The 14,125-nt window shown below is 46.3% G+C and overlaps 1 protein-coding gene across 8 annotated transcripts in view; it reads left to right on the top strand.

Annotated features, from left to right (window-relative positions):
- The window catches only part of MFHAS1 (malignant fibrous histiocytoma amplified sequence 1), a 51,079-nt gene extending 38,966 nt beyond the window's left edge, over positions 1-12,113 (top strand). For 2 of the 8 annotated variants that reach the window (XM_030312260.1, XM_030312263.1), the window contains exon 3: positions 9,341-12,113. In XM_030312260.1, the coding sequence (XP_030168120.1) occupies positions 9,341-9,374 (34 nt within the window). In that variant the 3' untranslated portion in view covers positions 9,375-12,113. Of the gene's footprint in view, positions 1-1,757; positions 1,911-1,946; positions 1,957-4,998; positions 5,110-7,593; positions 7,736-9,340 lie in introns of those variants that run through there. The other 6 variants (XM_030312261.1, XM_030312264.1, XR_003968200.1 and 3 more) reach the window with 5 other exon arrangements.
- The last annotated feature ends 2,012 nt before the right edge of the window (positions 12,114-14,125 follow it).

Genomic DNA, 14,125 nt, shown 5'->3' with positions numbered 1-14,125 from the left:
TTTTAGCTAACACACACATGGACTAACTCCTCACGCACGGGGCCCGTAGGACATTGGGAAATTGTGAAGCACTTCTTACGATTACATAGTAGCTTCATACTAACCAGAGCACCCCTTGTCCCTGTCTGTTGTATGAATATATCAAACACAAATGTGATTGTTCTTTGGTGGACGTTGGCCCCTTTCTTTCAGAAACACAGTGGGGAGAGGATGAGGGGGGCTTACAGAAGTAGCAGGGGGTGAGGGAAACCGTTGCACTGGTGTAGGTTTTCCTGAGCAAGCACAGACGTTAACCTCTTGTTTCGCCATAGCCGCGTGGCGTTTAATAGGCAAGATAGAGGTAGAAGTTAAAGTATCAGTTTGCACAAGAAACCACAGTGGCAGCCAGCCAGCTTTATCGGTGCTTTCCCATGGGCTTCTCGTTGTGCTGCCACAGAAAGACATTTATACCAGCCTGGAAAAAAAAAAAAAAAAAAAAAAACCGCTATCACCTCCTCTGTCTCTCACACGTTATTATACTTAAATTGAATAAGCAGCTTTAAGGTCTTGGGTAATCAGAGCCGCGTAGCCTCAGACATCTAGATGCTGGAGAGAATACCTTTAGGGACTGAACTGCTTTTGACCTAGCTATGTGAATAGTTTTATTTCAAAATGGATTTTTTGTTTTGTTTTGTTTTAAAGCCTCATACAATGGACAGCGGGTTTGGAGTGTAAGTCTCAATTCTAAATGAAGGAATATCCGTGAAAACAAACAGACGCTCAGGTCCGGCCCTACCCAGTGGAGGTCTGATTTATGTCGATGACTGTGTATTGAAAGCAGGAGATTTGGGGGACTGAGGAGGAAAGCCGTCACAGGTGGTGGTTATTATGTAGTCACAGCTTGGGTCTGAACCTGACGATTAAACTTGGGGGTGCCAACAGGCACTAGAAATTAGGAGTCTGGACCACTGCACTGGCTTTGCAACTCTAGGCCAGTTAACTTTTTTTTTAAAAATTTTTTTTTTTTTTCAACGTTTATTTATTTTTGGGACAGAGAGAGACAGAGCATGAACGGGGGAGGGGCAGAGAGAGAAGGAGACACAGAATCAGAAACAGGCTCCAGGCTCTGAGCCATCAGCCCAGAGCCTGACGCGGGGCTCGAACTCCCGGACCGCGAGATCGTGACCTGGCTGAAGTCGGACGCCTAACCGACTGCGCCACCCAGGCGCCCCTAGGCCAGTTAACTTTTTAGCAAGGCTTAGTAGAGTGATCTTTTACTTCTCTATCATCCCATTAAAATGCAGGTGGGTGGTTGAGATCCATCTTTCTTAATCGGGCATATGTGTGTGAATTTCCAGAGGGAAGGGCCAGGCACTAGACTTTGGAAAAAACGATAGTCCCCCTGATGATTCTAATGTGCGTATGCTGGACTTTATGACCTCTGGGCCCCCCTCCATGACTCTACGCGTGGGCTCCCTGGCCAGTGGGCTTTTATCTTTGTCTATAGAGCCTGTCTCTGGTCAGCAACCGATTGTCAGCACCGAGGCAAAGCTGATCCGTGTGCTACATGGATCCGTAACTTACTGTTCGAATCAGGAAAGGATTGAGGTTGACAGGAGGGCTCTTAATAATTATTCCAGGACAGCAGGCCAGCCAGTAAACTCTTCAAGGCGTACAAGAATTATCACCCTACTCCTATGTCATTGATCTAGATCTCATGGTGGTTTTTTGAAAAGACAGTCCAAGCTCTTTAACCAGCTTACTCCTCTCCTTTACAGGTCAAATCAGAGACTTGTCATTTAACTGCCTGCCTTTGACCATGTGTAAAATAATGGTGCTGCCATGCGCTTTATAAAGAAAAACCATCGATGACTGTTATTTAACTGGATCTTCCTTATAAATTCCAAGTTTTTCTATTTCTCATTTAAAAATTTTTCTGTGTTTTATTTCCCTATGGGGAGAGACAGAGAATAAAGAGTAAGTAGTGATTTTTTTTTTTAAGACGATTTACTTTCATCCATTGTTTTGGTGATTGGTGGTTGGGGTCCCTACCAGCTTTCCATTGGGAAAAGGTCGCATGAAAGAAATGCCTCTACTGTACCTCTCCCTCCAGGGGGATACTGAGGAGCTGAGTGGCTTCTTGTCTTTGCTGATGATCAGATAGAAATATGAGTCCTCTCCATACTCTGGCTCTTCTGGGCTGATTTTCAAGGATATTTGCTTTTGAGATGAGGTGAAGACTCACCTAGTGACACATTTGCTAGGTCGCTCTGAAAACTTCTGACCTCCTTAAGGATGTGGATTCTGTCTGATACACTTTTTAAATAATTCAGTGATTATTGACATTTATTTAGTGGTTCAGAGCCATCACCACTATCGAATTTTAGAACATGTTCATCACTCCTAAAGAAACCTGTGCCCTCTGGTGTCTAATACAACACATATAGTTCCGGGCAGGCAAGAAATTTTTTCGTGCCGCTTTCAGAATGGCTTTGCTGCTTAGTGTGTTGGTATTAAGCAGATTTGTGAGTTTCAAAGAAATTCTCATCACGTGTTATTCTTGGCCTCATTCAGTCTAAAGGCAGTGAATTGACTAGCACCCCCGCCCCCAATGCCAGCCCCCCATTTATTGGACAGTAGAGAGGTGGGGCTGCTTGCAGGGAGACCTGCCTCCTTCAGACCTTTTTTCTCTTTTTCTTTTTCTTTTTCTTTCTTTCTTCCTTCCTTCCTTCCTTCTTTTAGGATAGGAGGCAATGTTTTAAGACACAAACTTATTTTGTAGAGAAGCTTTGGGTTCACGACAAAATTGAGCAGAAGGTACAGAGAGATCCCACATCCCTCCTGCCCCACTCTGCACAGCTTCCCTCCACCAGAGTGGCACATTTGTGGTACTAGATGGGCCCAAGGTCCCACAGTTTACTTCATCGTCACTCAAGGTCCACAGTTTACTTCAGGGTCCACTCTTGGTGCTGCCCGTTCCATGGGTTTCTATGTCCGCCATTGTAGTATGAAAAGCAGTATTTCCATTGCCCTAAAGGTCCTCTTCCTCCTTCTCTTTATTTATTCCTCGGTCCCCGCCTCCTCCTTAACCCCCGGCAACCGTTGACCTTTTCTCTTCAGCTTCAGTGAAGTATAAGCGACAAATAAAATCGTACGATGGCTAAAGTGTTCATCGTGGTGATGTGATATATGATGCATTGTGAGATCTTCTCACCACCTCGCTAATCACCCCGTCCGCCACTTCCCATCCCTTTCCGCCAGAAATTCTGGTCGGCCGGACTGACCCCTAGGCATTAAAAGGATACTGAGTCTTGGACATTATGAGTCGTTAAAGGCAGAGTCCTACTTTCAGTGGGAAAAGAAAGGAGAAAGTAGATTCATTGTTTTATTTTTGAAAACTTTATCTGTGAATTCCTGTCTTTGCCCTGCTGCTCTGTACATTGAGACACTTAAAATTCCAGTTCAGAAGGGAGTGTGAACTTCTTGAAGCGAATGGCAGCTCACTGTTTGCTTTTAATTTTAGGTACCCTGTATGATGTTCCTCTTTCTCATTTCCAAAGAGGTTTAGAGGAACCCAGCCCCCACCAAGTATATACTCAGATAAACTGCTAGATAACCCAGTTTATCTACTGCTTTTCATTAAATAAGTTCTTTTAATGTTTTTTTAAAAAATTTTTTTTAACGTTTATTTATTTTTGAGACAGAGAGAGACAGAGCATGAACAGAGGAGGGGCAGAGAGAGAGGGAGACACAGAATCTGAAACAGGCTCCAGGCTCTGAGCTGTCAGCACAGAGCCCGACGCGGGGCTCGAACTCACGGATTGTGAGATCATGACCCGAGCCGAAGTTGGATGCTTAACCGACCAAGCCACCCAGGCGCCCCTAATGTTTATTTATTTTTGAGAGAGAGAGAGAGAGAGAGACAGACAGACAGGACATGAGCAGGGGAGGGGCAGAGAGAGGGGGAGACACAGAATCCCAAGCAGGATCCAGGCTCTGAGCTGTCAGCACAGAGCCCCGCATGGGCTCGAACTCACAAACCGTGAGATCATGACCTGAGCCGAAGTCGGATGCTTAACCAACTGAGCTGCCCAGCCGCCCCTCTACTGATTTTCATTTAAAAGACAGGATCCAATAGGTTAGCATCTAGAAATGTGTTACCTGAAGGCATACTGAAATGCAACCGACATTCTTCCATGTGGTTTCCTAATGGACAGACCCTGGAACATACAGGACATGGGAATATGTCATTTTTATTTCCTGACAGTTGCCGTTTCTCTTGTGGTGGTTCCGTGTCTGTCTGCACTTCATGTGGAATGGTGGCAATGAAAAGGGAAGCAGATTCTGATTTGGGCAGGTCATGTGTTACAGAATTGGAAAATATGGGCCGGTTTGAAAGTTGTCAAGCTAAGCTTTCTCCTTTTCCAGAAAGTGCGACTAATGATAAAAAGGGCCGAGACACTGCATCTCAGAACTACCTCTTACACTTGGGTTATTGTATATATACACGTTTGTAAGTAGTCCCAAGGATACAGTGATTGCTTCGCATGAGAATTTGGCAGTTACATTGTTACCACACAGGGATATTTAAGACCAATTGAAATAGCCCTTTATAAAAAGTAGCATGAAGACACTGTCGCCTTTATCTCATCAGATAAACGGGCAACGTAGGTTTAATTACACTCAGGTTCGTTAGTATGGACCTGATAATTTCTTTTTACAAGAGCAACGGAGCAGCACAAACTTGGCTTTAGAACGATGGGGGATTTTTCAGTGACCACAGGATTGTGAAACACGGAGGGTGGGGATGGTATGGTATTTCAGAAGGAAAGGAAGCGGAATGTGGAGGTGGCCTGTGGGGTGTATCATGCTGATTTGTGTTGATTTGCTTTGTTTTTTGTAAGGAGTGAGACCGCTCATTGCCTCGCTCCTTTCACAGGCAAGGGGGAATAGTGTCTCTTGATTATTTAGTGCCCCATCAGCCACACTGATACTAGAATTTGTTCCCTCTCTGCTTAGGTATCTCCATACTTTCTTGGAAAATTAAGTGGAAAAGATAGTGCTTCTTTCCCTTATGTCATCATTTTTACTGTACCCAATCTGTGACTTTAGGAGCACCAAGTTTTAAGGGTAAGTCTCCGGGAAGCAGAGAGGGTTTCTTGAATTAGGGACTTCCTAAGGACTTGAGAGTTTAGGGGAAAACGGGGGTGGGGTGGGCTTTGGGATGAAGAGATCTCTTCATATATAGAGCAGGGCATTTTAAGGTTACAAATCTTTTGCTTATTCAGAATCAAGACAACATTGAGAATTAAGAATCAGGAAACTGCTTGATTCTTTGGCCTAACTTACTATGATATTGCGTATGTTAGTAATCTCAGTTCCTTGCTGGAAGAAAGAAGGCATTTTATTTTTAAGATTACCTTTATTATTTTTATTTTTAGAGACAGAGAAAGAGCATGCATGCGCGAGCGGGGTAGGGGCAGAGGGAGAGAGAGAGAGAATCCTAAGGAGGTTCCAGGCTCTTGGGGAGCCTGATGCGGGGCTCGATCCCATGACCCTGGGATCATCACCTGAACTGAAATCAAGAGTTGGGTGCTCAGCCGCCTCAGCCACCCAGGCGCCCCAAAAAAAGTCGTTTAAAAAAATGTAATATGCACGAATGTAACATCACGAAAAGCTCGAGCGGATGGACACAGCAAATAGCTTCTTAAAAGTAGTGTTTGCCTTTATTTTCTCAAGGCAGTTTGGGCGCTGGAGTTACACCGCCCGAGTGTGAATCTTTGCCATCTGTTGGTGCCGTGGCTGTAGAGCTCTGTCAGAAGCGGATCCCAGAAGCGGTTGTCTTGTGGGGTTGTCATGAGCATTTAGAGAGGCCATTGCTGGGGAGGCCAGGTAGCATTATTCCTTCCACAGAGCAAACAGCGCTCAATAAACTCGGTTGCTGCTTTTTCCACTAGGAATATTAGTGGTGTGCACCATGGGTGGCATATCAAGGTAATCATAAAAAAAAAAACTTCAAAATGCAGATATAGATACTAGAATAAAATGTGCTCACCGACTTGCCTAGCAACATTTACTTATTTAAAAAAAATTTTAATGTTTATTTTTGAGAGAGAGAAAGTGCAAGTGGGGGAGGGGCAGAGAGCGAGGGAGACACAGAATCCGAAGCAGGCTCCAGGCTCCGAGCTGTCCACACAGGGCCCGACGCAGGGCCCGAACCCACGAACGGTGAGATCATGACCTGAGCCGAAGTGGGGTGCTCAACCGACTGAGCCACCCAGGCGCCCCAACATTTAGTTTATTAACTGAGGTGCCTGCCCAGGGAGGGTGCACGTTTGTGCTGGACAGGTGGTGGCAGGGGGGCTGGCCTGCCTTGCCAAGTAACCAGGGAAGATCCGTTTACAAGGCCACCTGGAGTGTCCTGGCCCCGTCCTCAGGGGGGAAAGTGGGGATGAGTGGTATCATTTCTTTCATATTATAATCACAAACGCCTGCAGTGCCAGATGAACAAAACCCCCCAACGCACTGGCTCACTGGCCCCTCACCGCCCTGTAAGTCACATAGGCCAGGGGTCTCTGGACTCCAGACTAGGCCACGTGCGGACAGTCACAGTCACCGAGTGACGTGCCTCGGCCTGAAACCCACTCCATGGCTCCCAGTTCAGTGCTGTGTTCACACAAGCTCTTACTTACACATTTGTCTTAGAATGTAGTATCGTAACAGAGCCTTGCACATACGGTAAGGCCAACAGATCAGGAAGTGACTGCCACTGAAAAAGACAGCTTAGGACTCACAGGGCCCTAGAGGAGGGTGTATGCTGCGCCATGGGGGGTGGGGGGGGGGACGGAAACGAGGCACAGAGAGGGGACTGTGCCCAAGAGTGAGTGAGTTTGCCAAGGGCGGGTGCTGGCTGGGCTCCGCGGGCCTGAGTGGCTCGGGCGGGCCTCGGGGCACAGGGAGGGTCCCTGGTTGCCTGGCACATGGCCCTGGAGTGAGGGGGGCAGATAGAGGGTGGCCCGCAGTGTCGGAGCCTGATAAAGGCGGTGGCTGAGAGGTGTGGGCTCCGGATAGCGGGTGGGTACTGAGAAGCGCGCTCACGTCGATGTTGTTCAGGGTCTCTAGGAACCTGCTAGTGCGGGGGGAGGGGGGGCCTCCAGGGGCAGCAAGGGCCCGGATGTCGAAGAATCCCAATACAGAAAATAAAAGACCTGATTAATTGATTAATACAACACGGTAGAGCCTCAGTTTCAGCCTGAGCTTCTAAATACCTGGACTGTGTGTGCTGTGTTCCAGGAAGAGCAGGTGCAGAACCCCGAGAGGATTCTGGGTCTGAGCCCCCACGCTGTCCTTTCCCCCAGCGCCCCACGGCAGCTCCCTTGGGTGTCCCGCGGGCTCTAGGCTTCACTGGTGTGAGTTACTGTCTTGCCCCTCAACGCTCCTCGTCGGTCTGCTTCCCGCCTCGGGGAGTGGCGTTGCTTGGCTCCCGTCCGCCGAGCCAGGGGCTGCGGCTGCAGACACACAGCCTTCCCGAGACCTGTTCTCCCGTCTTATCAGTGTATCTTGACACGAGTAAATTTGGCCACACAACTGTTTCTGGCCCTTCCTTTCCTCTAGATGCACCTGTCCCTGCCAAGATACCTGTGACTGAGTCTCAACTGGCCTCCGTCCCTCTAATGTCTTTTTTTTTCCCCTACGAACCAATATTATCTTTCAACGTCGGACCCTCGCCACTTCTGTGTTTAAAAGCCACAAGTGGGGGCGCCTGGGTGGCGCAGTCGGTTAAGCGTCCGACTTCAGCCAGGTCACGATCTCGCGGTCCCTGAGTTCAAGCCCCGCGTCAGGCTCTGGGCTGATGGCTCAGAGCCTGGAGCCTGTTTCCGATTCTGTGTCTCCCTCTCTCTCTGCCCCTCCCCCGTTCATGCTCTGTCTCTCTCTGTCCCAAAAATAAATAAACGTTGAAAAAAAAAATAAATAATAAAATAAAAGCCACAAGTGGCTTCCTGGTGATTATAGGCTCTGGGTGCCCTTGCTTCGACATCCTTGTGCTTCTGTCTTACGTGTGGCTCAGGGGAACAGACAGCCAGACACAACTGTCTGCATTTCCGAAGGCTTGTTGGGTTCCGTGAGGAAAACATTTGCATCCCTCTCACAAACCCAGAACTCGAACCACCGAAGTTAACTGCGGGGTGGAGATGGGAGTTTTCACACTGCCATCCTCTTTACGTTAGATTTATTTTCTTATTACTCGAATTTGAGGCAGTTGTCAAAACTTTCTCTACTGGGAAGTTTGCTATATATTAGGCCTTCAAAAAGTCTTCGTGGCTGATGCCATAGAAACATGAAGCTATCCCCAGGGCTCCGAACATCCCAACCTGGCTTTTAGTGTCAAGCACGCTGTGGAGTCAAGTAACCCTTGCTAAAGGCTGGCTCTCTCGCACCCTGGTGTGTTCCCTCCAGAAGTTATTTAACCTCTGGGAACCTTCGTTTCCTTCTTGGTGAATGTAGAGTAGGATGGAGCTTACCCCATAGCCGTGTTATGAGTTGAGGATTAATCCAGTAATGCACTGCAGTGAGTGGGTGTGATTCCTGATGTGTAGTAAGTTGTTAGTAAATGGAAGGTGTGTTTTTTGGTAATGTTACTAATATTTTACAAAGTTTCTGTGAAATCAAGCACCATTGAGAGATGGGGGGGGATGGAGGGACTGCATGTCATTATAGGAAAGGTGACATAAGGGATGAGGACCTTTGACCTCTTTCTCTCTAATCATTTTGTCTGAATTGAATGCCACTCTGTTTAATTAGGTGGCGATACAGGAGTTTATTTTATATTCATCCAACTCCAGCTTTTAGTTTGACAGCCTTGCCTGCATGTAACATTGCAAGTGAAATCATGCCTTTTAAGGCCAGTTAGACATCCTAAAAGTTCTCACTTTTCAGTATATACTCCTATTCCTAGAGGGCTATTTAGCTCGCGCGTGTGTGCGTGTGTGTGTGTGTGTGTGTCCTAAAAGGACTCAGTGCTGTGGTTAGTGTTTGGGGTTCTTGATTATAAATCTCATTCGGCTGTGAAATTACAATGGCTTAGGTGGTTATTACTAATTCGTATAGTTCCTCATTATGCCTAAACTTAATGTCACAACCAGAAGTGTCCGACCAGCTTTCTAGTGAAAAGACGCTTTTCTTTGTAGGATCCTTAGTTGCCTGACACTCACATTTTTATAAGGAATTCTAGAAGTAAAAATTAAAATTGGTGCAAAAAAAAAACCCAATTCATAGTTTTGCTTCCTGTTCTTAGAATTGAGAATATCCTTCTCTGTCACCTTTTGTCATGTCTGTGCTTTCTTCTCCTCTACCCGTATAGGAAGAACGTTGGTGAAAAGCACAGAAACCAATGACTTCTATGGCTATGGAATTTCCGTGGAGAAAAGAGAGCATCAGAACTCACCTGGACCATCATTCGTACCCGGCAAACCCTCCACACTCCCACGCACGTTCCGTGAACTTGAGTAATAACTGTCCAGGGTGCTTGCAGAGGAGGGAGCGCACCTGGCCTGTAGATGAGGTGGGGGAGGGGCGGGGGAGGACGGGGGCGGGGGGGGGAAGAACATGGAGCAAATGTTTTACAACCTGAACCTCAGAACTGTGATCCTCCAAGGAGAGCGCTACTTGAAGAAAAGATAAAAAAAAGTCGAATGGCTTCTCAGGGATTTTGTTTTCTGTGCACATATAAGCCATAGTTGCAGTACAGGTGGCCGTGTTTTGAGCACTCAGATTTCAGTTCTGTTAAATGTGAAAGAAGGATCGACTGACCGTTCATTGCTGTTCCGTAACTAGTGTAAAATATGTATATGTTTATCTTTATTTTTATAATATGCAAATACATTTAAATTTATACAGTTCGAAGCTTCTAGCGTTAGTTAACACTGGGTGCAATATTTCTGCATGAGGACTGTGCCAAGATGGGGCTGGTTTCTTATTTTAGCAAAAGGCCTTTCTGTTCATTCTTTCATCTTTAGTCCTTCTGAGATTTTAAAAAACCCATCTGTCTGCCCATGGATTAAGTGCTGGTTCGCAGAGGTTGTGATAATCAGCAAGAACCTTACCTGTATTTCAGGCAGTGTCTCCTCCCCTTCTTTTAAATAAAGGTCCCTGCCTGCAAGCCTGTTCCTTGGGCAGGCTGGTGGGATTCTTGTTTCTCTTTGCCCACATTTCCAGTGGTGCTGGGCAGAATGTTCCTTGCTCCCAGCTTCCTGTTGACATTACATTCTCACTAGATGATATGCTAATGGATTCTTCAGGGGCAGAGGACAGAGGGGTCGTGGAAGCCTGGTGGTAGGATTCTTCAGGGGAGGGGGACAGAGGGGTCAAGGAGTCCATGGAAAATCTGAGTCTTTCAATAGCTTAAGATAATCAGGAGTCAGTTGTGAATGGTGCAAAGAGCTTTGCTAATGAGTACTTCTCTCTCTCTCTCTCTCTAGAACAGAGTCTGTGAAATTTAGCAGAGCACTTAGAAAGCCCTTCACATCTGGCGGTCAGACCTTGAGATAGTGAGCTCCCTAACTGGAGAGCATAGTCCCGCATTGGTTATTTATAAATACAGAGCCTCTGATTGGATGGTCTGCTGCCAAGAACTAGTAAAACCATTGTTTTAAAATCTCCACCAAGTAAAACGTGAAAAGCAAAGCAAATTGCTCTCGTCTACTCCTAATTGGGGCCAAACAGTATCTGCTGCAATAGTAACACGTTCTTTGAAGAGTATAAAGGACTCTGTTTACAGCTGCCTCCTCTGTGTGTTGATGGAAAAATGTGTAAGACAAACTGTTTTCTCACCAGTGTAAGGCATGAAAAGTGAGTCAGCTGGTATTATTCTTTTACTTCTTTTATAAAGTATTGACTTTTGGAATGCCACTATACAAAGTCTCAACATATTTTTTAAAAGAAACAAGAAAAGCAGCTGCATTGTGAAAAATCTTAAGTTGAGTTTTGTAGATTTTGTGCCCCAGGAGTTGACTTTACTAACTCCAGAACCTCAGTGAAACGAGTATGATTTGTCATGATCATAAAATCAAATGGGATCAGACTATTTCTTCATTTTTTGATACTTGAATACGACACCTCAATCTTGAGATTTCGTTTTCTTTTAGAACACAGTCACGAGATTACCTGCTTAATCCTTTGGTCACAGTTCTCTGTGTGCGTGCGTGCGTGTGTGTAAACTGAATGGTAACATTTAATTGCTTTATGGACCATTGAATTGTTGGGCATAGGAGTTTTGTAATTGGCACGAGACAGTTCCTAAACTGTCAAATTAACTGACTTTGACCAGTCTTTTTTTGCAAGGACACTTAAGGATGTGACTTCGGGCTAACTCCCCAGGGGACCATATTAAGTGAAAAAAAAAAAAAAAAATGCTCCTTTGGGTGACATACCCTGCAAGGTGTTTATCATAATTATGAACATAAATGCCCACATTCTTAATATCTGCTATTTTTTGACAAGTGATGTTTTGTGCTGTCATCTGAACCCTAGAGAAGCAGTGTAAGAAGAAATCTTGGTGTCACATGTGTTTCGGCAAAAAGGTCGTCATGATTGAGGGTCATGTGACCAAAAGAAGCTCCAGAAAAGCTTGAGAACTTGCTTCAGGGTGGGGGGGGGAGGGTTGGAGATACAGAAAACACTCTGCTCTACTGGAATTTTCAGTGTCTGTGCAGGAAATTCCGTTTTCTCTTTCCATACCTGGGAAGGCTCGGCCAGCCGAGGTGGACGGGCAGTTCACAAAGCACAAGGGGGAGTCTTTCCAGACCAAGTAGCCCTGGCCTGGCAAACAAACGCCCTTCAAGTCTGTTATGGTTTCTATTCTTGCAACCAATGGTATCAAAACCGCTTCCTGGAATTGTAAAAGTGCTGCCAGAATAAATGTTTTTCCCCCTTCCAAGAAAAAAAATGACAGTGCTCATATTTGACATTTGTGCGTTGGACTCTTTTGAATGAATAAAAAGGAAAGGGTTTGGTATAACTCCTGATGGGGTGTGTGTTCTTTTTCATGCCACAGTTTGTAAATTGTCATTGTGGTTTCCCACTTAATTGTCGTGACTGGGCAGAAATTAAAAAAAAAAAAAAAATTGAAGAAAGTTCAATAAAAATACAAAGAAATGGTTAAGCAATTATATTTCCGGAGTTTAGTTATTTTTGTTTTTGATTTCTTTACTTTCAATTATAGAAATACGATTCGTAGTTTTAGTTCGTAGGTCACTTCTGAGCTGTGGGAGATGGATGATGCCAGCCCGGGGGGGGGGGGTGTGGAGACCCCACAAGGAAGACTGAAGGGTCCCTGGTTAAAACCCTGCCTCTCTTCAGACTAGAGATTCAATTCTTGAATATCAGCTCTCACTTCAATCAGACCCTTTTTCAGTGATCTGCGATACTCTTAAACTTCTGAGTCTGTGACACGGTTGGCAAATCCCCTTTCCCTGAGCTTTTTTTTCAAGGGTTCTTAGCAGAAGTCTTTGCCACCACCTTGTAAATATTGGCCCGGGCGCCAAGAGGGGTCTGTACTCACAGGACCTGCAGGTACTGGGTCCGAGGCTCTATTCTCCCTATGGAAAAAAAAAAAAAAAGTTGATAAGGGGAAAAAAGAATGTGGGTGCCACTCGCAAAATCAACACCCTCCGGGAGGGACCGGGAGCAGGAAAACCCTCCCTGAGGCCCAGGGCAGAAAGGCCCCTTGACCCGGTGCTTCCTGAGAAAGCAGGTGACGCCTCTAGGGGCCCCGGGCTCCAAGTGCCTCTGCGGAAGAGCTGAAACCATGCTGTGGCTATCAGAATTTTCTTTTTTTAATGTTGATTTGTTTTTGAGAGAGAGAGAGAGAGAGAGAGAAACAGAGCACGAGCAGGGGAGGAGCAGAGAGACAGGGAGACACAGAATCCGAAGAAGGCTCCAGGCTCCGAGCTGTCCGCACAGAGCCTGACTCAGGGCTCGAACCCACTGACCGTGAGGTCATGACCTGTGCCAAGGTCGGATGCTTAACCGAGCCACCCAGGCACCCCCAGAATTTTCTAAAGGATAGCGAAGCAGGCCGTGTGCTCCCTGCAGATAGGCCTGCCCCGGCAATGTGTCCAGGCCCGTGGAGTCCTCCCTAGTGCTCCCTCTCCTGTTGAAGAGCATACAAGGAGCAGAAGTCCTCATTTGGAGCCTTGTTTTAGATTATTTTTTTTTAACCAAGAAACTCAGAGTTCTTTAAACTTGCTGAGCAGGTCACCGATCAGCAGGTGTCAGTGGTGACAGCTACTGCACATGATTTATCGCCCAGCTCATAACCTCTCAAGGCTGTTTGTGAGCTTTTTGAAGTCGATTCCAGGTTTGCTTTGACTACCCGGTGCGGCTGCTCAAGTGTTGGATCCAAAAGCCCAGGGTTTCCCTTGTCCACGCCTCTGGCGCCCAGTGGTCCTGGCAACAAGGAAGGGCCTCACCTCCTAGAACTTGACTCTCTTGCACCGAGTAGGGAGGGGACACAGAGTTGCTGGAAGAGGTTTTATTGAGCAGAGGAGCCTTGGAAGTTACCTGGGTTAGAAGGCGTAAGAAAATTCACCTGGCAGCAGAAACCCTATTTGAATATTTCAGCTCAAGGGAAGCAGTGCCTTTTTCATGTGCATATACGAGAAATATCTTTGAATGAAATGATTCCATTCTGACTCTGAGATTGAGAGTTTTCTCAAACGGCTCCATGAAACTGTTGTATCTCCTGAGATGCTAACTCGTGCTCCTCTGTAAAGGAGTCCTGAGCTTTTAGTAAGTGTGAGAAATGCCGCATTAAATAAAGCAGCACAGTTTTTGCCGTAGGCCTCTGAGAAGCTCTTGGATGCCACTGCAAACTGTGAGTGGCCCAGAGGGGAACGGACCTCCATGCAGCGTTTCTCCGCGTTGAGTGTGGAAGGAGGCCCTTCCCGAGTCGTCTGCAGATGCCCTCGGGGACCGGGTTTTCCAGGGTATGGGGCGTATGGTGCCAGTGCTATTGGGCGCGGGTGTGGTTGCTTCTTTGCTGCCTTTTATGTTCGTAGGAGGCAGGGTAGTGTTTTGCTAGAAAACTGGTATTTCTTCAATTTGAAGTTGAAAGTAAGTTTTGCTGCATCTGGAATGTTTCAGTGCA

This window comes from Lynx canadensis, chromosome B1 (genome assembly GCF_007474595.2).
Source record: "Lynx canadensis isolate LIC74 chromosome B1, mLynCan4.pri.v2, whole genome shotgun sequence".
NCBI classification, from domain to species: domain Eukaryota; kingdom Metazoa; phylum Chordata; class Mammalia; order Carnivora; family Felidae; genus Lynx; species Lynx canadensis.
This window is presented reverse-complemented; position numbering and strand designations above follow the sequence as displayed.